The sequence below is a fragment of the Sardina pilchardus genome, chromosome 24 (assembly GCF_963854185.1).
Source record: "Sardina pilchardus chromosome 24, fSarPil1.1, whole genome shotgun sequence".
In the NCBI taxonomy this organism is placed as follows: Eukaryota; Metazoa; Chordata; class Actinopteri; order Clupeiformes; family Clupeidae; genus Sardina; species Sardina pilchardus.
The window spans coordinates 24,239,322-24,266,345 of record NC_085017.1 but is presented as its reverse complement, the minus strand read 5'-3'; the positions used below and the strand labels follow the sequence as shown (position 1 = coordinate 24,266,345).

General features: G+C 44.2%; 2 protein-coding genes across 3 annotated transcripts in view; both read left to right on the top strand.

Annotated features, from left to right (window-relative positions):
* Positions 1–3,091: 3,091 nt before the first annotated feature.
* Positions 3,092–4,051, top strand: LOC134072339 (uncharacterized). Its single transcript, XM_062528973.1, has 3 exons — positions 3,092–3,581; positions 3,718–3,772; positions 3,909–4,051. Exons 1-3 carry the CDS (start codon positions 3,144–3,146, stop codon positions 4,049–4,051), a joined length of 636 nt encoding a protein of 211 aa, XP_062384957.1. The 5' UTR covers positions 3,092–3,143.
* A 9,753-nt stretch (positions 4,052–13,804) lies between these two features.
* The window catches only part of ctdp1 (CTD (carboxy-terminal domain, RNA polymerase II, polypeptide A) phosphatase, subunit 1), an 89,317-nt gene continuing 76,097 nt past the window's right edge, over positions 13,805–27,024 (top strand). For both annotated transcript variants that reach the window (XM_062529099.1, XM_062529100.1), the window contains exons 1-8: positions 13,805–14,322; positions 15,481–15,564; positions 16,136–16,229; positions 18,467–18,595; positions 19,450–19,600; positions 21,246–21,336; positions 22,807–22,967; positions 24,729–25,904. In XM_062529099.1, the coding sequence (XP_062385083.1) occupies positions 14,015–14,322; positions 15,481–15,564; positions 16,136–16,229; positions 18,467–18,595; positions 19,450–19,600; positions 21,246–21,336; positions 22,807–22,967; positions 24,729–25,904 (2,194 nt within the window). In that variant the 5' untranslated portion in view covers positions 13,805–14,014. The remainder of the gene's footprint in view (positions 14,323–15,480; positions 15,565–16,135; positions 16,230–18,466; positions 18,596–19,449; positions 19,601–21,245; positions 21,337–22,806; positions 22,968–24,728; positions 25,905–27,024) is intronic.

Here is a 27,024-nt window from a genome sequence, read left to right as displayed (position 1 = left end):
ACTGGCAGACAAGCAAACATGTTAATTGTATACCCTGTATAGATCACATTTTATTTATAATGATCTGCCAAATAGCCAAATAACCATAACCAGAGCCATATCTGGCTCTGACCATAACCATCTCAGTAGGCTAGAATTTGTAGGGGAAAAGTTAGTTGCTATGGGTTGCTATGATGTCACATTCCCACCTTTATGACATAGCCTAGTTTACCTTTATGATGCAAGCGATGACATATGCAGTGGGTTATTGTAGTGACAGTCACCTAATTAATTTCTAATTCAACAGTCTCATCAGCAGTGATAAGGCTGGTTTTCAAATTGATAATTTTCTTCCAGAAAAAGAAGAAAACATTTCATGAAAAACTCATGATGGAAAACATGGAAGGTACGTGCCATTTTCAGTAGAACTATAATCATTGTTTTGACACATTATTTTGTCCATAGAACCTTTTCAGATTTTGGTCTAAAAACTGGATAAACTGTTTGCTATATTTTCATTCACAGACGATCTTTCTCAACTTGAGACTGCATCAGGACACTCTGATGGCTCAAGTTCAGGATCTGCTCTAAGCTCCCCTCAGGAGAGGAGGCACCTGTCTCATTTACAGGAATATATTCTAAATCTTACTGAGGAGTGAGTTCTGCAGCTTACTAGTTAATCCAACAGTGACTCACCAAAATAATTCAGATTTTAAATTCATAGAGGTCTTCTGTTAAAACGTCCTCTTCTTCTTATTATTATTTTTCTTAGGGAGTGGATGGCTTTCAGCAGCATGCTGCAATCTCCTGTGAGTACTGTTGTTCCAACAATAGTGTGGCAGATTAGTTTGACCTTTTCAAACTTTTTAGATGACCCTTAGATGTCATTCCATTTTCTGTTTTTGAGACTGTGTATAACATATTTTTCACTGACCACAGATGACAAGGTCACAGTTTACAGAACTGTGCATGACTGTTTTGAAAGTAGTGAGCCTTAGCTCGATTACAGTGATTCTGCCGGCATATGTCTGTGTGGCAAAGGATGCATCCTTAAGGTCCATCCCCCTCTCAGACACCACCTCAACTGAAAGGTACAGTCAAGCAGAATCACAGAGAGTGAAGGATAATAACTCAAATTTGTCAAATGGATTGTGAAACAAACACTTATGGAAACTATGTTGAATGTAGTACTAGTGAGAGAGTATTCTTAGAACAGGGATTCCCAAACTGTGGTACACAAGCTGCTTCTAGGGGCTACACAAAATGAAAAGGGCTATGGTGGAGAGGTGTTATAAATTAACTTTTGAAATCTTTTGTAATTACTTGTTACATGAATAAATCAATAATTTATAAACACAACAAACACATAATTATATGGAAACATACAATTAAAATATATAAACTATAGAAGGCTATGCTTTCAGTAAAAAAAAGAGAGGCTTAATTAAACATAATACCTGGAATATGTCAATAGAATGTGTCGGATGGTGAGGGTACACGAGCCAAGTCAGGATGTAGAAGGTGGTCTGTGGGTAAAAAAGTTTGGGAACCGCTGTCTTAAAGGGTGAACCATGAAGCAACTTTGTATAAAACACAAATCTCAATATTTGTATCTTTATTAAAGGTCTCCATCAGTGCTGTGCCGTAGCTCACTGGCCACGTCTCCTGAGTCACTGGTGACGGATGAAAGTGCTGCGAGTGAAAGTACCTCGTCCTCTTCTCCTGAAACCACACGTGCTGTGAGCGACCTGGTGCGCAGAATGATTGAAATGAAAGAGGCCCGGGCAACAGTGCATAAATTGGCTGCATGCTACCCAGTGATCTCTGAGGTCTATGACTCAGAAATGGATGCTGCAAGCTCTGTGAGTGAGTCCTCTGCCCACACGGAGGCCCATGATTTGACCTGCATCACTACTATCCTGGAAAGACTGGTAGCCAGTGGAAACATTGAGAAGGTCGCCAGAAACCTTGTCAGTCAGATTCAGGGTGTTCTCCAGAACAGCAGCCTAGCCTCTATTCCTGTGGCTGCTAGCAAAAGCCTTTCAGATTCTGTCCTCGCTACGAAGGTTAAGACAGCTCCAAAGCAGGTTGTAAGTGCCTCCAATTTAGTTTATGCCTACGCTGAGGATGCAATCAAGAACTTGCTTCAGCCATATTTTTTCCCCCTTGTGGAGTGGAATACAAATGAAGACGTTGCCTCGTCCACAATGTTCTCATCCAGGATCCAGAGCACACTCTCCGGCTCTTATGCCAGTAGTAGTCCAGGTAGCTCCCAATCGTCTGATGCTGCCACTACCAAAGGTCCGGCGTCCACTGTGCCCTCTCTTCTTGGGCTGGATAAAGCTGATTGCAGCTGCCTGACAACCAGACTGATTCAAAGGCTGCCTGCTAACATTAATTATCTAGGAACAGTGGAGTCTTCCCAATGTCACATTGCAACTTGTGATCAAGGCATGTATCCTTCACGTACATTTAGTGAAGTAGCAAACCTCTTCACCCAAGTGATGACTTTCCAAGTAATGGACATAGTTGATTCAGAGCTGAAGAGACATGATCAGGCCAGCCTGTCCAACAAAAGACTATCTAGTGCCAGATCTGATGAACCCAGGATCTTATCATCTGACATGGATGGAACTGTTACTGAAGGAGAAATGTCCTTTCTGCTGGATACCAGCCCTGGCCACTCCGGTGGTTTGTTTTCCGGACTGATCCAGAGGTTCCTTGCAGAATTCAGATACTCCGAATCTGCGGTGTCTGATGCAGATGACGACATCAGAGGCACCGCTACATCATCCCCCAGGAGCCAAAGCACCCGATCTGGCGCTGCAAGCTTTGAGCCGGACATGGCAAAGGGCTCAAAAGTTGCATCTCAAAAACTTAAAAACATGTTAGGGCTGTTCACCAGTGTGATGGTTCGCCAAGTCGTGGATGTCCTTCACAAGAAAACAAGAGTGGAAATGGATAGAGATCAGCCTAAGGTTGTCCCCACTGTAGAGGAGCAATGCAATGCAGATGAGCAGCCTCATGGCTCAACCAGCAGACCATCAAGTTCTAAAGCCTCTGACCGACTCACCATTCTGCTGTCAGATGGCATAACTGATGCAGATGAAACAGTCAGTGTTGGTTCAGATAGCAGTGACAATGGCTGTTTGGTCACGGTGCTGATGCTAAGGCTGTTGACCAAAATCAAGGACCAACCAACTCCTTCGGCCGATATGATGGACTCCCAAGAGCTGATTGAGAAACTTCTCTCCGAGTTCAGCAATAACTCAGGAACTCCAACTTTCAACACTTATCCAAGCAATATAAAGGTTCAGGCAATATTCAGAACCATGGATAAGTTCCTCCTGAGGGAATTCGGGCCAGAGACTGTCCTTCAGAGAGCTGCGAAGACACAGGACGTCTCCTTTGATAAGGTTCTGCTAACGGCATTGAGGAAGGAACTGCTGCACCAGATTGGTGAAGCAACTGCTGCCCCGGCAACCCAGAATGCTCCACCCTCCCCTCAGCCGGTGCCTGTAGCAGAGGATGAACAAACAGGGCTCTCTGACAAACAAGGCTCCACTAAACTGAGGATGCCAAAAATTAGGTTCAGAATGAAGGTGATTAACAACGCTATATCTTATTATCACAGTTTCTCACAGTTTCTCACAGTTGTCCAATTCTACAGTTTCTTTGCCATGATGCAGGTAACTGTAGGTCACCTGAATAACATTTATTTTTGTTCTAAACTATTAGATGCCAAAAAGAGGCAGCAGGAAAGTGTCTCCCACCAATGCCTTTTCTGACACAAGTAAGTTTTATGAGACATTCAATGTGTAAATCTGTCATCAATATATGTTTCACTTCCATTTTCGCATGGTGTGGTATTATAATTAGTTTCTGATGTTATTTAATTTCTTATTGATGATTTGGATTTGCTTCTCCAGCTGATAAGCAATCAGAGACCTCTGCCCCTGTTATGCCATGTGATGAGAGGAATACATCTGCGTCTGCTTCTGGACTGAAGACTCGCAAACAATCTTTTTTCCTCAGGATTTTCACATGCTGCATAGGCACATCTGAAGCCTAGGCCATTATTATTCTTAACCCCTTCAGACCCGCATTTTTTCTGTTGGGCAAAAAAAATGATATTCAGCTGATTCTTACTCCTATCCAATGTAGAAATAAACGTGAAAAAAAAAAAAAATTGAAAAATTATTTCTTTATAAGATTTTTTTAATGTCCATTCCAGTGGACTAAACGGGTGTAAAATGACGTGAGAACTTAGGGAGAAAACACTATGTTTTTAACATAGTAGTCTTGCAACAAATAATCCCACATGACTTATACATTTAGAACTGAATGTTTTCATGTGTCTAAATGTTTTTATATGTCTGAGAGCAGGTCAAAACATGCACATTAAGTAAAATAATGTATGATTGTGTTTAAACTCTTATGCATATGCCCCATTTTTTACCCGGAATTGCACATCATCTACTTAGGAGGGCATTGCTCCTACATACTTTGGCCTATCAAATGACCTCTTTGGAAAGCTGAGACCCTGTAGTTTCTTAGGAAACAATCTGGATAGCTGTGTGATCAAGTATGTGTGTTTATGTGTGTGTGTGTGTGTGTGTGTGCGCTTGTCTGTGTGTGTGTGTGTGTGTGTGTGTGTGTGTGTGTGTGTGTGTGTGTGTGTGTGTGTGTGTGTGTGTGTGTGTGTGTGTGTGTGTGTGTGTTTGTGTGTGTGTGCCTGTGTGGTTCTGTATCTGTCTGTGTGTGTGTGTGTGTGTGTGTGTGTCTGTGTGTGTCTGTGTGTTTCTACATGTGTGTGCATGTATCTTTATATGTGTGTGTGTGTGTGTGTGTAGTGTACAGTCGCTACATGTCCATTGCAATGGACATGATGTTTAACTGGGTCTAAACCAATAAAAATCTGTCATTTCACCATTTGAAAAATTATGTGTTACTGATTGGATACTGATGATCCAATCAAAATGCAGTTTTGACCTCTAAGTATATCTTCCCTTTCTTTCCCCAATTGTTTCCAGTCAAATACAATAATAAAGTGTTTGCCTTCCTTACAAAGATGTAAATCAATGTTCTTCACTGATGTAAAATAAATAAACAAATAAAAATAATAATGATGATGATGATAAATAAGTAAAAATCAACTCAATTGAAAGCATTAACCCACTGCAGGTGATCTTGATCTTCGACCCTGCTACCTTGAATACCATATAGTGCATTTAGCCTTTATAGTGATTAATTATGCTTATGATAATTATGATAATTATGAGGTTACATGAAGATCTGTGAAGCCCCTTGAGATATATGGTACAAACACTGTATCATATGTAGGATCTTGTGCGGTTTTGACCTTTGACCCCAGGACCTAGTTGAAGCTAACCAGTCCATGTAGTCCTCAACACCCTGGGATATTATGGAAACAGAACCTTGTGAGAAATATACGAATAGAAGTATAATACAATGAAGTGCTGCCTGACAAAACCAATGTCTCTGAGTGACTTACTGTAACATTACAGTTGCACCCATATCCACAAGCACCACCAGTGGACCGGAGTTTCCATGTCTTCAGTATTTTTGGACTGACCTTTCATGATGATGCAGTGTTAAATATTTGAGGTTTGATGTTTGATTAAATGACCTTTAAACATATTTACTTCAATCAGTTAATTCCATATCAGACCACCCAGGGAGTAACCTGACTTTCGCCAGATCCTGTAGTTCGCTGCCTGCTTCACACAAGGATCTGGGACTTCTCGATAGGAGATGTATTTCTGAAGGCAGGTCCTTGTAAAACATTCTCGCATGTGATTTGATAAACCACTTGCCTGTTATCTTGAATGACGTGCTAGGCTTCTTCAATCTCTTGCCAAACCCGGTCGGAAGAAGAGTAAAAACATCCTTGCCACCAGGGGTTAAATTGGGATTGGTTATGTGGGGGGGCTCTGCCCCGTACCCGCCTCCGGCCTGCCCAAATATACATTTGTAAAATACTCTCTAATTTGATAACCATACCATATTGCCCCCCATACCGTATTGTTATTGATTATTATTGTGTATATTGTTTTGAAGAAAATTCTGTGGGGGTCTGGGGGTCCTCCCCCAGAATTTATTTGCTACATTCTAGTGCATTTTAATGGGTTGTTAGCTGACTTTACAGAGGTAGGTTGAGCCATAATATTTAAAACCTTGTCACAATGTTAAGGTGAAAAATCAGCATGTGGAGAAATGTTCAATATGTTGGTGTAAATATTGATCCCTCCACAAACAGACACACATAATTACTAGTAGCTAAAAATGTTTTGTCATTTGTGTACTGATTTCAAGACTATTACACTTAGTCATATCTTTAATGGGGTGTGTAGGTCTCTAATTGGTTGCACATTAGTGGTGTGTGCAATTGAGTGCCTGTCGCTTTAAGAAATACGTGAGGGTGATTAGCCTTCATTCTCACGGTTTTACGCGAGTGAAACAAAGTTGCATAGTGCATGACAAGGATATTTGGATGCAATTCTTTATGCTTTCTGTGTCATTAGATAAAATACATGTTCAAAACACTAACAAGTCGAAGAAAATCGTTCTGGGATCATATAAGAGATGAGTGTTTTGCAGTGTTCCTTTATGATTTTAGTGAGCACTATGACTTTAGTTAGCAAGCTCTTTCCAGGTACAGTTGCGTAGAACGCGGTGGTCAGCACAGATAAACGTGCCGCACCACTAGCCTCAACTACTCGCTGAGGAGCAAGTATCAAATCAGTCGCGAACGTAGTAGAAGAGAAGTGTTAGTGTTCTAGAATCTCTGATCGCGAATGCCCCACTGAGCTTTGAGAGGTCGTCTTCCTATCAGGAAAACTAGACGGTTTTTGTCAATTGTTAAAAATAGATTGTTTAATCAGAACTGGAAAGCGTGAATAAGGTTCGTTGCTTATGAGTTGTGATCATGTAGTCTAATACCGCATGAGCTTATGTGCTGGGGCTCAGCCCCGGAGAGCCCCGGCCCAATTTAATCACTGCTTGCCACCAATAAATGTCTTCAAAACTATTCTCTGTTAATCTTTTAAAGAATGAATACTCGATAGATTCGACAAAACGGTTGAAATAGCAGAATCAATGTCAGCATAAGACTCCTCGCTGCGCTCGCTTCGGCGCTCATGATTGGTTGCTCATTTTTTGAGCACTGGCAGGGGTTTGGATTGCCCTCGCGTCCAGACCCTTGTGTGGAGCTCAGCGAAACGCCTCTGGTGGAGCATGGCGGAACTACAAGGGTCTGGCGAGAGTCAGGCTACCCAGGGAGACCCAGGTTGAAAACTATTCGAAGCGTAGACCTAACTTCTGGGAATTCTCTGCAAGTTTAAGATAGGAGCACCTATGATTTTTTCAGGGGAATCTAAGAGGGTGAACTGGGAATGTTTTCATCTACTAAGCAGACCATACCCGCTGTTTTCAAAAACTGGCTTTACACATGCCAACACTACATTTCATCCTCAGATATTTAGTTTTCTCTTCAGTGATTGGGTTGAGAAAATAACCCAGTGTTTTTTTTTAAAGTGTACGTTCACACTGGGGCCAATTACCCATAGGCTACTTTAAACAGAAGTGGAATCATTATGGAAAGGAACAGTAGGGTCTTATCATTCAGCTCTCTGAGATCACTGATCTACAGAAGGATCAGTGCCTGAAATATGTCACCGGAAGTACATCATACCAGAAGTGGCATACAGAATATGCCCTGAAATCTGCCAATCAGCAGAGAGGGGGTTGAAAGGTTATTAGTGAGTATGTTCTATGTCTATGATCTAACCCCTACTGCCTTAGCTAGGCTACTGACTGATTAGTGCATCCATAGAAAGCTACATAAATGTAAACTAGAATTCATCTCTGAGGAACTGCAAGACTGGGCTTGGCGGTTTCTAGGTTGTTGCTAGGGTAATTGAAATGGTTGCCAGGGCATTGGTAGGGTCATAGATGGTGGCTAGGTTATTGCTATGGTAATTAAGGTGGTTGCTAGGGCTTGCTATGCTGTGGGCTTGCTTGATCAAACCCACTAATAACACCCCCACAAATGAATGACAATGTGTTGACAAAAGTAACGACAAGACCACAACTGGTCAACTCTTAGGGCATATAATATACATGGAGGCACACGGACATACCCCCAGAGTGTAACGCTGTCTAGGCTGCCTGGCTGCATTAGCTGCTGGGTGTAGCAAGTTGAGCTAGGTAAAACCGATTGTTTTCGTTTTGTTTCGTACCAACCACAAGGTGACCTCGAGAAACAGAGATCTATGTGGATTTCTCCTTTAGTATTCACGATATTAGGTAGCCAGCAATGGGCATCGCCATGACACCTCAGCATTCAGAAAACGGTCATCTATTTCCGGCAAAGCTGCGTTGTATCTATTTTAACGTGACGGTTTACAGTGCTTAACATATCATAACGCATATAAAAGTAAACATTTTATATTTTATATCTGTTATATATTATGTACTACAGTATGCAGAATTGTCAACATTTCAAAAGAAATCAAAGTTGAAGCATATTCTAGTTAGCGTACTGTGAACGCATGTAAACAGAATGAACGGAAGTTGAAAACAGTACAGATTTCCGGGTTAAGGAATAAGGTGAATAGGTGTTCATGCAAAGCAAAATCTGACTGTTTTTCAGAAAATGCTGCCGCCCAAGCAGACCTCCTCTGAGGATGGGCCCAGTGCTGATGCCGATAGAGGTAAGATTTATTTGGAATGGAAGATTGTCAGGATGATGGGGACAAATTCAAGCCCACAAAAAGTATTCTTGCAACTCTGAAGAAAGTTGTCAGTGTTGGCTTGCCGTAGCACTTCCTTGGAGGAATGCAAAGCTGATTCTGTCATCAACAATGAAAGTCAAAGCTTAGAACAAGCTAACATCATTGAAAGTGGCCAGAACGAGGAGTTCCACTCCAAAGCCACGTTGACCGTTACTGATGTACTCCATGTCCGCAGCTTCCATTCTTCTCCGTCCGTTAACTCTCGTCTAACTCCAAGTGCTTCTCCTGTTGGATATATCTTAGAGAACAAACCTGCCATCTCCTCAAGGTTAGCTCCTGTTCTTTCAGGGTAATTTCCTCAGGCAGTTGACCCAGCCACCTCAATCCTCATCGAAACATTTGTTGGTGAGATTAAGAAAATAGCTCAGTCCTATCTCATGTGAGGGTAATTCTCTGAAGGCAGAGAACATTGTGACTGAAGTGGCCCTGGATTATGAGGCAAGTGTCGCTGGGGCCAAAAAGAGCTCAGTTCTAGAGGCTGCAGTCCACATCTATCACAAGGTGCACACTACCTTGAGGGACCTGTTCAAACAACCACTTTTTTTTTATCAGGGCAAAGGTGACGTTATACTCAATAAAAATGATACAGGTGAACAGGAATGCCCAGGCCTCTCTTCTCAAGGCCAGCCGTTGTCTAACCAAAGTAATAAGAGTTTATCTGTGGCCATCCCAAAGGATTTCTTCTGTGAAGGTAACATTGAATCCTTACAACCCATTCCGGCTTTAACTGAGCCTCAACTGGACACCTGCACAAAGGGTGTTCTGAGAGGTTTCCTTGCCTCATACTTTTCTGGGGTCAAAAAGCAACCCCTTTCATCCACGGATTCAAAAAATAGCCAATTTCTGGTCAGGGTTCTTTACCAGCTTGATGATTGATGACGTCCTCATCCACGGCCTCAACTCTCCAATCCCAAGACAGTGGTCCCAAGATTGTGCCACTTTCATCTCTGATAATGATGAATGTTCAACCAGCACAGCCCTCGATGAAGCTTCTGTAGCTCCATGCATTGAAAAACTCTCCAGTGAGGAGTTCCAAACAAAAGCCTTCAAAGCAGTGAGCTGATGTGCTTCTAGGGTCAGAAGAAATAGGCCAAGTTTCTTGTAGAATGATGCAGTGAGTTACGTGGTGACATCACACGTAAGCCCCCACTACTAGTGGTTAGCTGAGACCAGAGCAGGATGTCTTGTTACCTCAACAGTTTGAACCTTAATAAAAGTTCTTAAAGAATGCCTTCGTCTGTGCCATTCTACATTTCTCTTGAATTTAACACCTCAACTTGCAGTGCATATGGAATTGATTTGATCAAAGAGACAGGGAGGAGAACTCCAGAATCAATTGATGAGGACATGCCTGCCAACTTTAGTGACGACAAGCCTGGAGTGATGCTGGATTCCGCTGCATCTGACCTCACCGGCCATTTTGTGGACAGTGTTCAGAGATGTGAAATGGAGCTGAGTGCCTTGAAAAGCGAACAAAGACTCTCCAAAGAGAATATGACTTCTGCTACCACTAGACTTTACCAAAGCATGCATAATAAAGTTAGGCAGACGGCCAGAACAAGAGATTACTTTGGAGGATGCATCAACTGGTGGTGTTGCACATGCAGTTGGATTGGATCAAATTAGCCAGAGTGAAAATGTGGTCAACTCTGAAGCCTCCCAAACACTGGGAGCCATTACTGATGCCCAAGGTCTGGGTCTTGATGCTGAAGAGTGCACTAAGGAGGTATTGACTGAGATTGTTATGGTCTACAAAGAACAAATGACTGGAGTGAACTCTGCTGAAGGAAGGTACTCAGTCACCTCATCTTTGGGATCCCAGCTGATAGACGATATTATGTCTAATCTAGGAGAGGAATTGGTATCCAGGGCAGGTACACCCATTCTAGAGAATATGGATGATAAAGATATTGATGTTACTCTTCCAATCACAAAAATCATATCCAGTGAGGACTTTGAACGGAATGCAACAGCAAAAGTGAGCCAGATTCTACTTCAGTCCGCTGAAAGGTTTGATGTTGCTGTTGAGTCAGATGATTCCAAACTGCCTCAGGAGTCCTTGCATCAAACCACCACTCTGCCTACCAAGTCTACTGCCTCTGACATTGTTAGAACAGTCATCAGAGATATACAAAAGCTTTTCCACTTCAAGCCATCTCAAGATGATTCAGACAATGCAGTAGCCTACATGTCCTCCAAGGAAATAAAAGAGCTGAGTCAGCTGCCATATGTTCAAGGTCTCAACCAAATCATACAGTTCCTCATGCAGAAATATGGCTAACCACTCAAAACATGTTTCAGATGCTAGAGAAGAAACCCAAAGACTTTTATCCTCTGAAGATGCCCACATGTATCAAAACAAATCAAAGAACTGATACAGATGCCAAAATGACTGTCAGCAAGGTTTTAGTGACGAGGGACTGTCGAATTCGGCTGACTTTTAACGTTCAGATGAACTGAAATTGATGTGGAATATTGCTAATTCCATGATTGATCATTTAGAGAAGATGGTTGATGAAAATGGACTAGTTGAACGAAATGTATCCTCTGAAGAGTCACAGAGATCTCAAACGCCATCATCTGCTTCTTCAACAGCTGGCCCCAGATGCATTGCAGTGGGCCCCATTGTGAGACATACAGTACATACATAGACATGACAGACACAGGATCTGGCCACTGTCATGCTTGCATAACTCAGGACACAATTGTCAAAGTGGCTAGTCATCATCTCCAAGCTTGGTTTAGCGGAAGAAAAGAGTGCTGCTTCACCCACCTGTGATGATCATCCCACAGTCCAAAAGAGGGTTGAGAGAGTCCTCTCCAGTGGAAGCATTTGTCACTTCTCCCCCAGCCTTACCAATGAGGTGTATTGTCTTTTCCTGGAGGGCAACAAGTCAACTGAGGCCATGGCCCTCGCCGCTGGCAAGAGTCCCTCAGATTCAATACTGCTGAAAGTGGGTAGGGCTGAGAAGGCATCCAGGAGAGATAGCACCGCCCAGCTAATTAAAGGAATAGTTCGGAATTTTGGACATAGGACCTTATTTCCAACTCAGTCGGGGTGATATAGGTCGGTGAAGACCATTTTCAGTGAATTTCTGCCCTTCCTTGAGTTGCAGCGTTCATCTCGTGCTAACCTAGGTGCCGAGATAACGCAAGTCAACGGTAACATCCAGCCTGCCACTGAAAACACTCCACAGAACACCCGAAATAAATAAACGATAACGTCAACGTGTGCGGTGGAGTGAGTAAGACTGTTGTTGATGTCAGACTGATGTTACCGTAGAAATGCGTTAGCTAAGAACCAGCGTTAGCAAAGGGGGACACTGCAACTGAAGGAAGGGGTCAAACGCGATACAAACGGTCTCCACCGACCTATATCACCTCGGTAAAGTTGGAAATTAGGTCATATGTCCAAAATTCCGAACTATTCCTATAAGACTTACTCGATGGAAAGTATGAAGTATCTGCTCTTGCCACTGTTCCAATTCAGTTCACTCCAGAACACGTTGCATCCAGCTTCTGCATCAACATCTTGTCCCACTGTTCTGCGTACTACAACAGAAGAGGTGCCATGCCAGAGATCCTCGAGATCACCATCACAGATCCTCAATTAAACTGTGACCCTTATCAGTAACGTTATCGTCGGTGATATCATGAGCACCTCCCTGTCAGAGAAACTAGAGGATAATGTACAGCTACCCTCTCTTAATGAGTGTCTCAGCTCATGTTCTGCTGTTCTTGAACCACCTTGTGAAGGCCAACATGGTGTCATAGTTACCTCTTTACCCCCTTCTCCAGTGAACGGCGATACCGAAGACTACACCAGCCTTGTTTCTTTACTGGTGATACACAGGTAAAGATGTCACAGGTAAAGAAACAGCAATACCTTTCGGATGATATGTTAGACATACACGGACACTTCTGGACACGGACTGGAAAGATGGCAAAGATTAATCTGAAGGTTGGTATTATGCACTCTAACATTAATGTTTAAGAATTTGACACACACAGTAGATTATCTAATTCAATGTTCTTTTAATTATGCAGAAATTCAAGGTTGGTGTCAAGAAAGACAGGCTCAAAGATGCCTCCAGCAAGAATAAAACTATTGAAACAGCCTGTTCTAAGTACTTCACTTTGTTTCATTAGGTGGCATATATGAAAACAGACTATTCTTTTGATTCAAAATACTATGAACTATTTTTCTCATGATCTCAACTATTGACTTTGTTCATTAGTGTCGTCGGGCTTTTCCTCTGAAGAGAAGCCTTGTAGATGCAACGTGTTTGCCAGGATGTTCTGTGCACTGACCAAGAAGTCATCTTAATATTGAACACTGAATATTTTTGTGAACCTTTAATAAGCTTATGAGCATTATGTCTGTGTTTTGCTTACTGATTTGATCAGATGACTTTTGTGATAAGCTGCATTTATAGAATGTTATTTCAGGGCACAATGTTCAGAACGTCAACCAACTTGAAATATCTTTTTCATCTGAGAAAGACAGGTAGCCTACATCCAATGGTATGGTCTGACAGACTAGTTACACGACAGTCTTTGAAATCTATTAATTAAATTGGTAAATGACAGATCAGTGTTTATACCTGTCATACCATTGTTGTTATTGTGAGATTACCATAAATCAGCAAAATATTGTTTTAAGCCTATTTGTAGTCAACTTTATCAGGGGTGCCAATAATTCTGGAGGGCAATGATGCTTTGCCAACTATCTCTCAATACAATGATTAACTAAACTTTAACTGTGCAAAGAAGTTTGAATAAAGGTAAAGGCAAAAATAACTTTTTAACATGCTATTTTTAAATGTCCATTGGGTGTTTTCTAGGTCCTGTTTTGTCTTGATTGAGCCACACAAATCACGTTATTCACAGGGCAAGAAATCCAAACGACTGGCAGGTTTGTTAAAACAGGACTTTTAACTGCTAATACAAAGTCTCCCGGAAGCTGTAGGAACTTGCCATCGACGCACACTTGTGTTTCCTGTTTACGGGCGGGAAGAGCGAACGAACTGAACCTCTCACCATCGTACACCGAAGAGTGCTAATGCTGTACTCGTACACTTCCTAGGACTGCTGTTTTCTCAGTATACTGAGGTGGCATATTTGGATTATTCTCTGTTTTACTATTTATGCGGAGATTTACAGCTTGGTTTCGAATTCCCCGCTGACTGAAGTTTAAAGGGATTTAGCCTGCAAAGCAGATGGAGGACCCTGCAGACTCAGGCGGCGGTGGTGCAGCAGCTCCAGAGGGCCCCACGATGCGAGTGACGGAGATCCGCTGCCCAACAGGAGCCTGTCCTTTACGGTTACTGGAGTGGAAAGTTAAACCCGGATCTTTTGTCAATGTAGATTCTGTGCTTGCACTGTGCGCCCCTATTCGACCGGTGGAAGAGTGTGAATCAGAGACACGGGAACAGACGAACAGGCTGCCTGAAAAGAAGGTGAAATCGGATCGTGCAGGAGTAGTGAAGGAGCTGTGCTGTCAACTTGGACAGGTCATATCTCCTGGGTAAGTAGGTTGCTAGAGCATTACTTACCAGACAGCGAACGATAACTTTCCAATTAAGTATTTGTGCTGTCATAATGCCAAAATCAGACGCAGATACTACATTGGGGTTGGCTAATTTAGCGTGTGGGGACTTGATCTCTTCTCATACTTTGGCTCCAGGCTGCCTTGCATGCTAGCATGCGCAGCCAGCTAGCTAGTTAGCATAACGATACCTAGCTAGCTTGTAGGTTAGGTTAGCTTAGCCCCGCCAGAACCTTCACCATGTCAATATAGTGTCAAGAGCGATTCAAGTGATGTTGTCAGTATAAATGTTGTTATATGTGACATGTCTGTCAAACGATGAAAGATATTATTGCGTTTCTAGCTTGCAAGCTACGTGTTTCAATTGTGGCCAACACAAACTTAAACTTGCAGAACGTGTGCCGATTTGACGCGCGTGAGTTCCCTCCTTTTGATCATTTTGGTATTATTTTGTTGGTTTGTAGTTAACCACACGAGGAATTACACAGAAGAAGTGACTATCTAGTATGAAGTTAAATATTTAAATATACCGTATCAGGTGAGTTTATCAGGGCAAAATTGTTACAGGACTAAAGTGTTGACGCTCAGCTGTAAAGCATGGTGCCGTAGTTTCTGACGGCGAACACAGTACAACAGTTTCTGCAATCACCACAACTTGCTAGTCTTGTTACACAATGGAGAGTAGTTTTAAGGGAACCCCCGTTTGGTGATACACTAACATGTGGAAATTGCTGAAGGGATTCCAATATGTATTAGCATTACAAGTTGAATTTCGGAACTTGAAATTGGTAATTTGAAACTTTTCATCGAAGATTTGTTTGGGTCCAGGTTGTTTTAGATAAACTTTAGCACTTTCTTGTTGGTCTTTGCATCAACACCAGGGGGCAGAACATTCTTTGTTTTGGCACTTCTGACATGTGCCACCCACAGAACTTAGAATAGAGCCTTGATGACATTCAAAACTCGTTAACTTCTGTGTTCATGTCATTGACGGATTGTGTCTGATGATGTGGTTCTTGAATTTACATTGCATTTTGACCTCTCCCTGTTTCTGTGTTCGTTCTCTCTCTCTCTCTCTCTCTTTCTCTCTCTCTCTCTCTCTCTCTCTCACACACACACACACACACACAAATTCAGTGGGGTCATTGCAAGAATAGAGGAATGCAGTCATCCAATTGTGATGAAGGGCCTGTGTGCCGAATGTGGAAAAGATCTTGCACAGTAAGTATTTGCTTTCACAGAAAGTTTCTCCAACATCAGTGTCTGCTCTCACAAATGATCTTCTGGGTGAAATGAAAGGGCAAAGCATCCCACAAACACACTCCAAAATCTTGCGCAAAGCCTTCTCAGAAGAGGGGTGTTCCAGTGTCCCTGTGCGCTTGTAGCAAATAGCAAAAATAAACAATTGAGTGGAAGCCATTATAGCTATTAGCCTCTGTAGATTTAGAATGGGACGTCATGAAAGTTCCTGTAGGAGTAAGGCCAGGAGTCTCAGTATGTTTGCCCTATGGTGTATTTGTTAATGCTCCTACTGCTGAAAATAATAGAAACAAAAAAGAACATCCAATTATTTTGTCAAGAATACAGATCCCACCCATGTACCATAGAAAGAGCTTGGTGATAAAGGCGTTGCCTTGACACATTGGCTTACACTGTTTATATGATGCTCTCACATAAGCTGCCATAGTGGTGAGAAGTTTATCCTGTGGTCTTTATCCCTCTGTTGCGCCATAATCATTCAGTCTCTTTGCCACTTTTTATTTCTTTTCTCCGCTCACTTCTCCTCTTCTAGGCTGCAGAACAAGAATGGGAGGCAGCAAGCGCCCCTCTCTACGGCAAACGTCTCCATGGTGCACAGCGTTCCGGAGTTGATGGTCAGCTCAGAGGTCAGTGTTTTGTTTTTAAAGATATTTTTTTGGGCTTTTATGCCTTTAATCAGATAGGACAGTGTAGGGTGACAGGAAACGAGTGGGAGAGAGAGTGGGGTGGGATCCGGAAAGGACCACGGGGCGGGAATCGAACCCGGGTCGCCGGCGTGCGGTGCAGGTGCCCCAGCCAGTCGCGCCACGACTGGGGCCCTCAGAGGTCAGTGTTGTGGCTCTTTTCTTCTGGAGACTGGCCAGTGCAGAGCAGTCCCAGGATTGATCACACGTGGAGCTTTGCTACTCCATGTTGATATAGCAGTGTTGTTGTGTTGCTTATCTGATATGGTGTGATGTACAGTATTATGAAAGACCCTTAGAGTTGTGTAGCTGATAAGATAAGAAATACTTTAATTCATTCCAGAAGAAATTTGACTGACACAACAGCACCGCCCCTGTCCATGTAAACAAACACACGTGAATGTAAAACAAAACATACATACACATAAGTATAATACAAAAGAAAATAAGATAATAATCTCATCACATCTCAGTCATCAGCCACATTACTGTGGCAAAGAGGTGAAAAGTTAGAGTTTGATTGTCATTGGAAGGAGTGACCAACTGTGCCTCTCAGAGGAACATTTCAGGGGGATTAGCCTGCCACTGAAGGTACTCCTCAGCTCAACCAGCCTGTTATTTAGGGGATGAGGGATTATAATTAATACCCACATGTTGGCCAAGAGCATTCTGTATAGTCTTATGCATGTGGATGGCACGCGGAGCAGATCTTGGTGTGGACAAGATGAGAATCGCGACAATCTCAGTTCAGCTCATCAGTCTAATACATATAGCCATTTGTATGGCGCTGTGGATTATTTTCTTGCTTTCCTTGGATGCTGACTGTGTGATTGAGTTCCCCTTTCTGTGAGTGAGGGTAGTTTGGGTTTTCCTCTATCTGAATGGTTGCCATGCAACATTGAGACGCAGATACTCTAACTTTGTGTAAGTTGTGTTAGCGCATTATTGTAGAACGAAATCCGGTCAAGGTGTATGTTTGTGTTGGGTTTTACACCGGCATCGGCACGATCGGCCAATCATAATCAAGGACTCAAGGATCAAGGATCAGGTTTAGAATAGAGTTTATACCCATCTATAGATAGTGTTTCATGATGTTCATTTCTGTGGTGTGTCCCCTTGACTTGACATGGCCTGACCGCTCTGTTAGAAAAGCAATGGAAAAAGTTTTCTTCAAATGATCAGAATCAGCCTATTGGGTAAAGTATGCAATTATGTAATTATGGAAGTTCCATTAAGGGTCCTTTTAGAAAAAGTCCTAATAAAGTTTTGAAATGTCGGTGAAAATAGATGGGAATCATGCCCAGTCTTCTTAGACAAGCCTACTTCAATTCTCTCTCATTCTGTATGAGCGGCTATTGTTACCTCCGCCAAGGAAGTTATGTCCTCATCGGGGTTTGTTTGTTGGTTTGTTTGTCTGTCTTTGTTTGCAAGATAACTAAAACAATTATGGATGGATTTCGATGATATTTTTAGGGAAGGTCTGAAATGATTGTTATATTTTGAGACTGATCCGTATCACCGTCTGGATGTAGGAGGCGCTTATGTGATCGCTTGGCAGAGGTTTGGGCAGCCGTGGTGTACCGGTTAGCGCATCGGGCTTGTAACCGGAGGGTTGCCGGTTCGATCCCCGACCAGTCCACCACGGCTGAAGTGCCCTTGAGCAAGGCACCTAACCCCTCACTGCTCCCCGAGCGCCGCTGGTTGGGTAGGCAGCTCACTGCTCTGGGTTGTGTGATTCACCTCACTGTGTGTTCACTGTGTGCTGTGTGTTCACTAATTCGGTTAAATTGGGTTAAATGCAGAGAACTGAATTTCCCTCACGGGATCAAAAAAGTATATATTCTATTCTATTCTACTGTATGTGAAACTTTGCTACTCTGGTCTAATTATGCTGATGCCTTACTGTGTTTGTGTGAGTGAATGAGCGAATGAGTGACCATGCTCATGGTCTATAGTAGTTAGTTTCAGTAACCACTTTGTAATTTTTTCTACTATTATAATCAGTTTATTATTATTATTATTATTATTATTATTATTATCATTTTTATGTTTGTTTTCATTATTGTATTTATTTTATTTCTGTGAGCACCTTGGGTCAATTACATTGCGTTTAAGTGTGCTATGTAAATAAATATGACTTGACATGACATGCTCCCCTGTGTGTGTCTGTCTGTGAGCAGCAAGCAGAACTCCTAGGCCGGGAGGACCAACAGCGGCTGCACCGGAACAGGAAGTTGGTTCTGATGGTGGACCTGGACCAGACGCTCATCCACACCACCGAACAGCACTGCCGACGCCTGTCCAATAAGGTACGTACACACACACACACACACACACACACACACACACACACACACACACGCACGCACCTACACGATTGCTTCTTCAAACCAAATATCATAGAGCGCTACACGCGCAGTGCTATATGATCTTTGCTTCAAACCAATATTTTCTATGAAAAACAGCTGGCAGTGGAAGGTAAACAAAAGACCATAAGCTTCAAATAAACCATGCATGAGTTGCTTCATGAAACCATACACTTATGAACAGCCCTGCTTATATTTTAAAGCAGTGTTCCTTAACTGTTGGGTTGGGACTCAAAAGTGGGTCGTGGAACTGTTCTGCTTTGGCCCCGGAACTTTATTCATATCATACGTCAGTTGTTGGGCATAGACAATATTTTTGTGACCGGTCATGTTAGGCATGATTTTAGAGATAAACACAAGTAGACCAGGACCCTGAATATTTGAAGTAGGATATGGATTCACTTAAATTTAGGACAAAATGTGACAGAAATCCCAGTGCAGTGAATTAGTTGCACCTTATAAGTTGCACCTTAGCCTCTGTTGTCGTTCTCTCTCTTCTCCCCAACTTCTTTTGAGCTCTTGAGGTTATCCCTGTCAATTTTAGACCGATTTTGTCCCATTACAGCAAACTAGCCATTCCATAGATCTATAGATAACCGGATTACTATCTAATGAGTAAGCTAATGCACGCAATGAAATGCTTGTAAAGAATCAACTATTGCTATTAAATCAACTATTAGTTGGCAAGGATTTGTATAGTCTATTTTTAGTTGGTTCATTTGGTCAATTGTCACAGTCCTCCTACTCTGCTCTGTAAATCATTCGTTAAGATTTGTCATTGCGTCTCTCTCCTGCAGGGCATCTTCCACTTCCAGCTGGGTCGCGGCGAGCCCATGCTCCATACCCGTTTGCGGCCGCACTGCAAGGACTTCCTGGAGAAGATCGCCAAGCTCTACGAACTTCATGTGTTTACCTTTGGCAGCAGGCTATATGCCCATACCATAGCAGGTACGCTCGAGCCAATGCATAAACATGTGCATTGGGTCAGTGCATAAACATGTTAACAACATGTAAACTTGTAAGCAAACAGTTGACGTAGCCACACATCTCTAATATAATTCAGCTCCCTCTAAGGTTGATGCACGGTCAGCCTGCTTGTCCTGAGACCGATGTTCTGGGGCACACATTCACGCACATTTAAACAAACGTCATGTTGGAGGAAACGGCAAGTCTACCCTTGTAGTTTGTGTCAGAAGATTCTTAAAGAAGCGGTCACTCAAAGGATGAATTATTTGGTGTGACCACTAGGGGGCACTGTCTGTCTGTTCTCCTGGGGCACCGTTTGCTGTGGAGTTTGATTTTTCCATCAGTGGAAATGTGAAATGGGATATTTTTGTTTGAGAGAGAGTGTCCCCTGTGTGTGATTGGCCATTGGCCACAACATCAATGACTACAAATTAGTCAATTGAGTGAGCGTGACACAGACTCCATTGGTGATTAGGAACCACAAGTAGGTGCAATCAAGTGTGTGTGGTCACAATACTCAAACACCTACAAAGATGTTTGTACCAAATTCTGTCTCTAGCTGTTTAACTCCGATATCTGCTAATATCATGATATAAGATATCAGCACCTAAACTTGACTCTCAAATGAATTTTAGGTCTGCAGTTGTGTATTTGTGAATTTAGCCTCTCGACTCAGACATGAGGTGTGTACGGGGGGAAGAAGAGCTTTGTGAGTGTTTGTACGCAAAATGATTTGTGTGTTTGCCTGCAGACGAATGTTTTTGAATATAAGCATCGCTTCAAAGCATCTCATTTTGTCTGGGTGCCAAATGTGTGCGCTACCTGCCACAGCGGCCGGCACTTAAAGGGAAGGAGAAGATGCAAGATCCTGTTTGCTGCCCTTGATGTTTTTAATGAGAATCTACCTGAAAGCGCCATAGAAGTCCACCTAACACATAGGAGAAAACACACATATACACACACACACACACACACACACTCAAATGCAAAATCATTTTCAGTAATAAAAGCAAGACTGACAGTGAAAACATTCTTAACAAGAACCAGGCATATTTGGCTTCTGTGAGGCATAGAAAGCTTGATGAAAGCGGGAGAAAATACAGGAAGTAGAAGGACTGAAAGAGAGAGAGAGAGAGAGGCATCACAAAGCTTTGGGGATGAATACACAGGAGCTTACTCCCTATTGAGATGTAGCCTGTAGTCTGTGTGTGTGCAAAGTGGTGTGTGCGCAAAGTGGTGTGTGCTTTGTGCTTCGTTGTCCAGCGTAGCGAGAAACACACACTTGCTCGCCTGCCCTGCCGTGTCTCAGAATGCACCACACTTCTTGGGCCCCGGAAACACAGCCCTGCACACACAGGCAATAACAGAACTGGTTGTCGGGGTGGTTGTTTGTCTGTTTGTTGTTTTTGGGGGGTCTTTTAGCCTTTGTTCCGATAAGAAGATAGGAAAGAGTGGGAAAGAGGGATGGGGCGGGATTGGAAAATGACCGGAAGTGACCGCTGGTTGGATTCGAGCCTGGGTGCAGGTGGACACCTGGACCTGTACATGGTATGGCTGCTTTGGTCTGCTTTAGTTTGTTCATATTTTAAAATGATGTGTCTGTGCTTGTCCGTCCTCTCATCTCAAGGATTTTTGGATCCGGAAAAGAAGCTCTTCTCTCACCGCATCTTGTCCAGGGATGAGTGCATCGACCCCTTCTCCAAGACTGGAAACTTAAGGTTGGCACCTTTCACATGCATACAAGCCCAAAGCTAATCGGAGTGACAGAAATGGCAGCATTTCATAGAATCCACGGAAAAGAAGGGAAATAAGTAGGTTTTTTTGGGCATCATTATGGCCATCATTATTCTCTGACAGCCCACATTCACCGCACACACACACACACACACTCACACACGCAATCTTATGCCAGTCTGTCAAAGCTGTTTATTTTGCAGAATGGAGAAAAAATAGTTGAGCAGTCGTTCCACGCCTGGCCCTCCTAGATTTCCCTCCCAGTGCTTACCTTCTCATCTACATGTGCCTCTGCATGTTCCAGCTAAAAAACAATCCTGTGAACAAACCTCTCCATGCCTCTAAATAATAAGCCACCCTGCAGTTCAGGCTCACAGTTCCTGTAATGGACCACGCTTGAGTTTGTATCATTGTTTTTATTGACAGACTGCTACTTGACTATTCATGTCCGCTCGCTCATAGAGCTTTTGCCCAGAAGCCCGGGGAAGATTAGGAAGGGATGCTCTTGAAAGAAGGCAGAGCGAAAAAAGCCTCCGGTCGTGGCCTTGCTCCTCAGCGGAGATCAGCGTTCGCTCACCTCCGCGCCTTATTTGCATGCTAATGACGGTAGCGCCGGCTGGCTAGCGGAGCGTGCTGCCCGCTGCCGTTACGGGGCGAGGAGCTGAGTGCAAGGCGCTCCTGTACAACATCGGCTCCCTTGCTTAAGCAGGCTCTGGGCCCATCGACAGGCCAAGTCTCCGTGGGCCTTCAGCGCCTCCCTGGGCAGGAGCAGGCACTAAGCTTATAAGTGCATTCGGATTGATCTTAGTGAATTAATGTGACATGCTGGAGTTGCTGTCCTTCATTTATTCTCATGTATGTATAATTAGAAGGTTTTTTTTTTTCACATATTTCAGAGCCATGTTTGTTTGCCCATATATTTTATGCTAGGCTGTATTTCTTTGCAAAGAATTTCAAAGATAGTTTGTAATCCATTTACTCATTTATGCAGATGCATGAGCGTTGAGGTTTTTTATGGGGCTGCTGTAGGGGTTATTGATGAAAAGCCCTGTGGCAGCAGAGCCTACCGTATTGATGTTCCCCTTTGCCATTTAAAGTCTTGACAAAGCCCAGATCAGGCGGGGCTCTTGTAATTTGCCTTCAGGGAGGGCAGGAGTCGTTCTGTCTGCCCTTTTTGTAGGTCGGGCACGAAATGCTATTTTGACCTCTGATGATTTTATGCGATGACCGCTCGCAGACAGACCTTAGTATTTAGTCCTGTGACATTTATCCAACCATGCAGTTAATGGTTCTGGATAAGAATTCTATATATGTTAAAGCAAATGATCAAGGCCATTCTTTTAAGTGCGTTATTATTGTATTATTTTGGAGCTTGTCCATGACAGTGCTGACTTCAATACCAGACTGCGAGTTCCGTGAGGCCCGTAGAGTAAATGGATGATGTTCTCCTGCAGGAACCTGTTCCCCTCGGGCGACTCCATGGTGTGCATTATCGACGACCGGGAGGATGTGTGGAAGTTTGCTCCCAACCTGGTGACCGTGAAGAAGTACGTCTACTTCCAGGGGACGGGCGACATCAACGCACCGCCAGGGTCTCGGGAGGCGGCCCGGAAAGGTAGGAGAGAGGGCGGCACGCACACTTGTACTTACTCCCACACACGTAATACGTTGACATTTATTCATTCAGCAGATTTTTTTTTCCAAAGCGACTTGCAAACAGGGATAGCGCACTAAAGGTAGCGTGTGATAGGAGATCTCAGTGTAGAAATAAATACTACTCATGCATACGATATGGAATCTGAGGATACCAGTGTAAGTTAAGTCAAGGGATGAAGACAAAAGAGAAGCCGTGTGTCTGCTAGTACTTGACGTATGCAGAACTACCTGTGTGCACAGTCCAAAACAGTGGCTCACAATAAGACCCTTGGGCACTTGGAAAGCATCTCTTGCTGTGTAAGAGGGCGTTAGAGAGCTCAGCTGAGGTGCAAGTGGAGAAGGTAAGTGTGAGAGAACCACTTCAGCTGAGCGTGTGTGTGCTTGTGCGTGTGGCTCCCACACGCCTTGAAGCTGTTGAGAAACACTTGAGGCAGCGATTAAACTAATTAAAGGACCTCAAAGTCCAGGCAAGTTACTGTAATTTCCCGACAAATAGCAGCATTTTATACAAAGATTTTTATTAACTTTCTCCGGTCCTGCGTTCCATAGCTGGGTGTAGCTTATACGATGTGTTTATTTGTTGGGAAATTTAAGTAAAAAAAAAAAAATGAAGGCCCTTTTCTTCATTGGTTGCATGTCGTGAGAGTTCAACCTTTATTTAGTTGCACATTTCTCCGTATTCCCTTCCTCAGCCATTGGGATTAGCAAACATTATTCATCTCACATTTGATCACCAGGAGGCCTCAGTGAGTCTATGATGCATAGATGTAGACTATGATGCAAGACCACCAGTGAGTGCATTCAGATAGCAGAAGAGACCAGGCTTAAGGTCGGGGCGGGGGGTAGGGAGATGCAGAATTGATTTGAAAAGTTGCTTGAGGGGTCCCATGATCTGCTTAAAATGAGAGTGAGGCGGTGGGGTGCCCGACCTCTTGTGTGAGCTCTTTAATGAGCAGGTCGTTAATACATTATTCAGTCGGAGCAGGATCTCTGAGCTCAAACTCTCCGCGCTGACAGACCGCGCTGAAGGTCTTCAGGAGAATACCAGATGAAGTGTAGACTGCAGTTGATTTTTTTAGTGTGAAACATGTTTACTCACAACATATTTACTCACAGACACAGACACAGACACAGACACAGACACAGACACAGACACAGACACAGACACAGACACAGACACAGACACAGACACAGACACAGACGCACATCAGGTCATTAGCACACCTATTACTTCCCTTCCTCTTCCTTCTTCATTCCTCTGTTCCGCTTTCTCTCGTGCTGTCTCTCTTTTCTGTATCCCTCTTTATCCCTCCGTTCAGTCTCTTCAGTTCTGATTGGTCTAATTAAATTGATTTCACAGCCGATTACCCGTCCTTGCCAGCGCATTCTGTCTTACTGTCATGTCAACAGACACACATGGACTCTCAGTGGCGATCTCTATCAATTTCAATTCAATTGAGCTTTATTTATCTATTTCTTTCTTTCTTTCTTTCTTTCTTTCATTCATGTTTTTTTTAGATTCTCTTTCACACACACACACACACACACACACACACACACACACACACACACACACACACACACACACACACACACACACACACACACACACACACACACACAAACAAACACACACACAAGGGGTGTGTGTGTGTGTGTGTGTGTGTGTGTGTGTATATATGAGAGTGTGTTGTAATCTCACATTGACTCTATCCATCAGGCGCTCAGGCCAGCAAGGCAGCCGACAGCACAGAACCCTCAGACCCGTCCACTGCGTCGGAGGAGCAGAGCAACGGCCTCAGGAAACGAGCGCCACGCGACCGGCACGCACAGCCACCGGCCCCGGCCCCGGCCTCCGCCACTCAGGGAGCGACAGCCAACGACAGGACTCAGCCCGACAAGGAAGGGGCGGGACAACAGGCGGAGGGCGAGGCCGCGGCCGCGTCACGGGTCGGCGGCGAAGGGACTTCGCCGAACGCAGAGGAAACGGAAAAGAACAGCGGCGGCAGCGGCAGCAGCGCTCAGGAGGCCCAGCGGCCGGAAGAGGAACCGTCGTCGGAACCGTCGTCGTCGGAACCCAAAGAGCCGGAGCCGACGAACGCCGGCTCGGAGAACGCGCAGAGCCACGGCGCGGGGCAGAACGACCTGGACTTCAACTTGTCCAGCGACAGCGACGACGACAGCCAGTCGGAGGCCAAGGACAGGAGCACACCCCCCGCCCCGACCCAGCCCACGTCTTCCACGAAAGAGGAAGACGACGCGACGTCGGCCAGCAGGGAAGAGAGCGACGCCGTGACTGCGGAGAAGTCGATAGAAGAAAGCCGGGATCACAACGCACAGAAGGAGCTCGGGAACGGGGACAGCACGGAGGTCAGCGACAAAGAGCCGAAGCCCAGCGAAGCGACCGCGGGAGGGGAAAGGTCGGCGGAACGCGGGCCAGACGACCCCACCGCCGACGACGACGAGGACATGGCGGACGAAGACGACGAGGAGGAGGACGAGGAGGACGAGGAGGACGAGGAGGAGGAGGAAGACCGAGACCACGACGACCACCTCATCTACCTGGAGGAGGTGCTGACGAGGGTCCACCGCGAGTACTACGCCCGCTACGACGCCTACCTGCACCAGGGCGCGAGCGGCAACTCGCCCGCCGCCGCCACCGCCGCCCAGGGTGCCGGCGAGCCGCCCGACATGCGGCGGATCGTGCCCGAGGTGAAGGGGCGCGTGCTGGTGGGCACCACGGTGGTGTTCAGCGGCCTCTACCCCACCAACTACCCCATGGAGCGCACGCGCGAGTTCTACCACGCCAGGGCGCTGGGGGCGCACGTGGCCAAGAGCCTGGTGCTCAACATCAAGGACCCCGAGTGCACCACGCACCTCATCGCCGCCCGAGCAGGTGAGCCCAACACACACACACACACACACACACACACACACACACACACACACACACACACACACACACACACACACACACACACACACCTACGCAGATGTGTAGTAGACAGTATACATGCTGATACTCAAGCAATCACACATGCACATTTTTACACCTCCACTGCAACACATGCAACAAACTGGAGGAAAAAGGGATGAGTTTGAGGTCTCCAAATATTTGATGTCTTTCAAAAGTATCAATGTGGTTAGTGATGTTCCCACCTAGTACCAAAGTAAGCAGATACTAAAACAAGATCATTGTATAGAAGGTATGAAACACACACACTCACTCAAAAATACACACACACACACACACACACACACACACACACACACACACAAACACACACACATTTTACCTTATTAGCCATATAAAGCACAAGCCTACCACCTGTTACCTACTGGCAACGTCAGCTCAGACTGAACAGAAGGCCTAGTGCCCCTGATTGAAATAATTTTAATCTGGTAGCAGCCCACCATCTGGAGTGGTGGGAAAATTGCGTGCTATACAGGGAAGAAAAGACTGATATGAACTGTCAGTCCACAGATGTAATCCTGAATAGGAGATAGCCACAACATTAGCAATACCTTATCGTTTGTACTCATCTTATTTCATTTAGTCATAGCCGTTCTCCACCAGAAATGATAAACATGTAATAATCCATGAGTGATTAGAGATTCCAATTTGCTGAGCCAGTAGCTTTAATTAAACATGCGTTATCGCATTGAGGGCCGCAAGTTCACGGTGGACTCACTGAATAAACCAGTGATCGACATGGTGTATGCAAGTCAGAATAAGCCAGGAGTTTATCCTCTGCTTTGAAAATGTTGAAGTCAGAATGTGTTGAACTATCAGCCTCCATGTGGTGTTAAAGCACACACACACACACACACACACACACACACACACACACACACACACACAGTTACACACAGTCACACACACACTCAGTCACACGCGCCCTCATCAGCAATTACTTCTGAATTTGAAATACTGAATACATGAAGGATGTGATGTGAATGTTGTGTAGACGTGATATGAACGTTATGTGCGCAGATCAGTGGTTCTCCTCTGGATT

Coding starts and splice junctions, on each gene's coding strand:
- LOC134072339 (XM_062528973.1), top strand. CDS start 3,144: ATGCTAAGGCTGTTGACCAAAATCAAGGACCAACCAACTCCTTCGGCC. Junction 3,582..3,717: donor AAATTAGGTTCAGAATGAAG/GTGATTAACAAC, acceptor CTAAACTATTAG/ATGCCAAAAAGAGGCAGCAG. Junction 3,773..3,908: donor CAATGCCTTTTCTGACACAA/GTAAGTTTTATG, acceptor TTGCTTCTCCAG/CTGATAAGCAATCAGAGACC.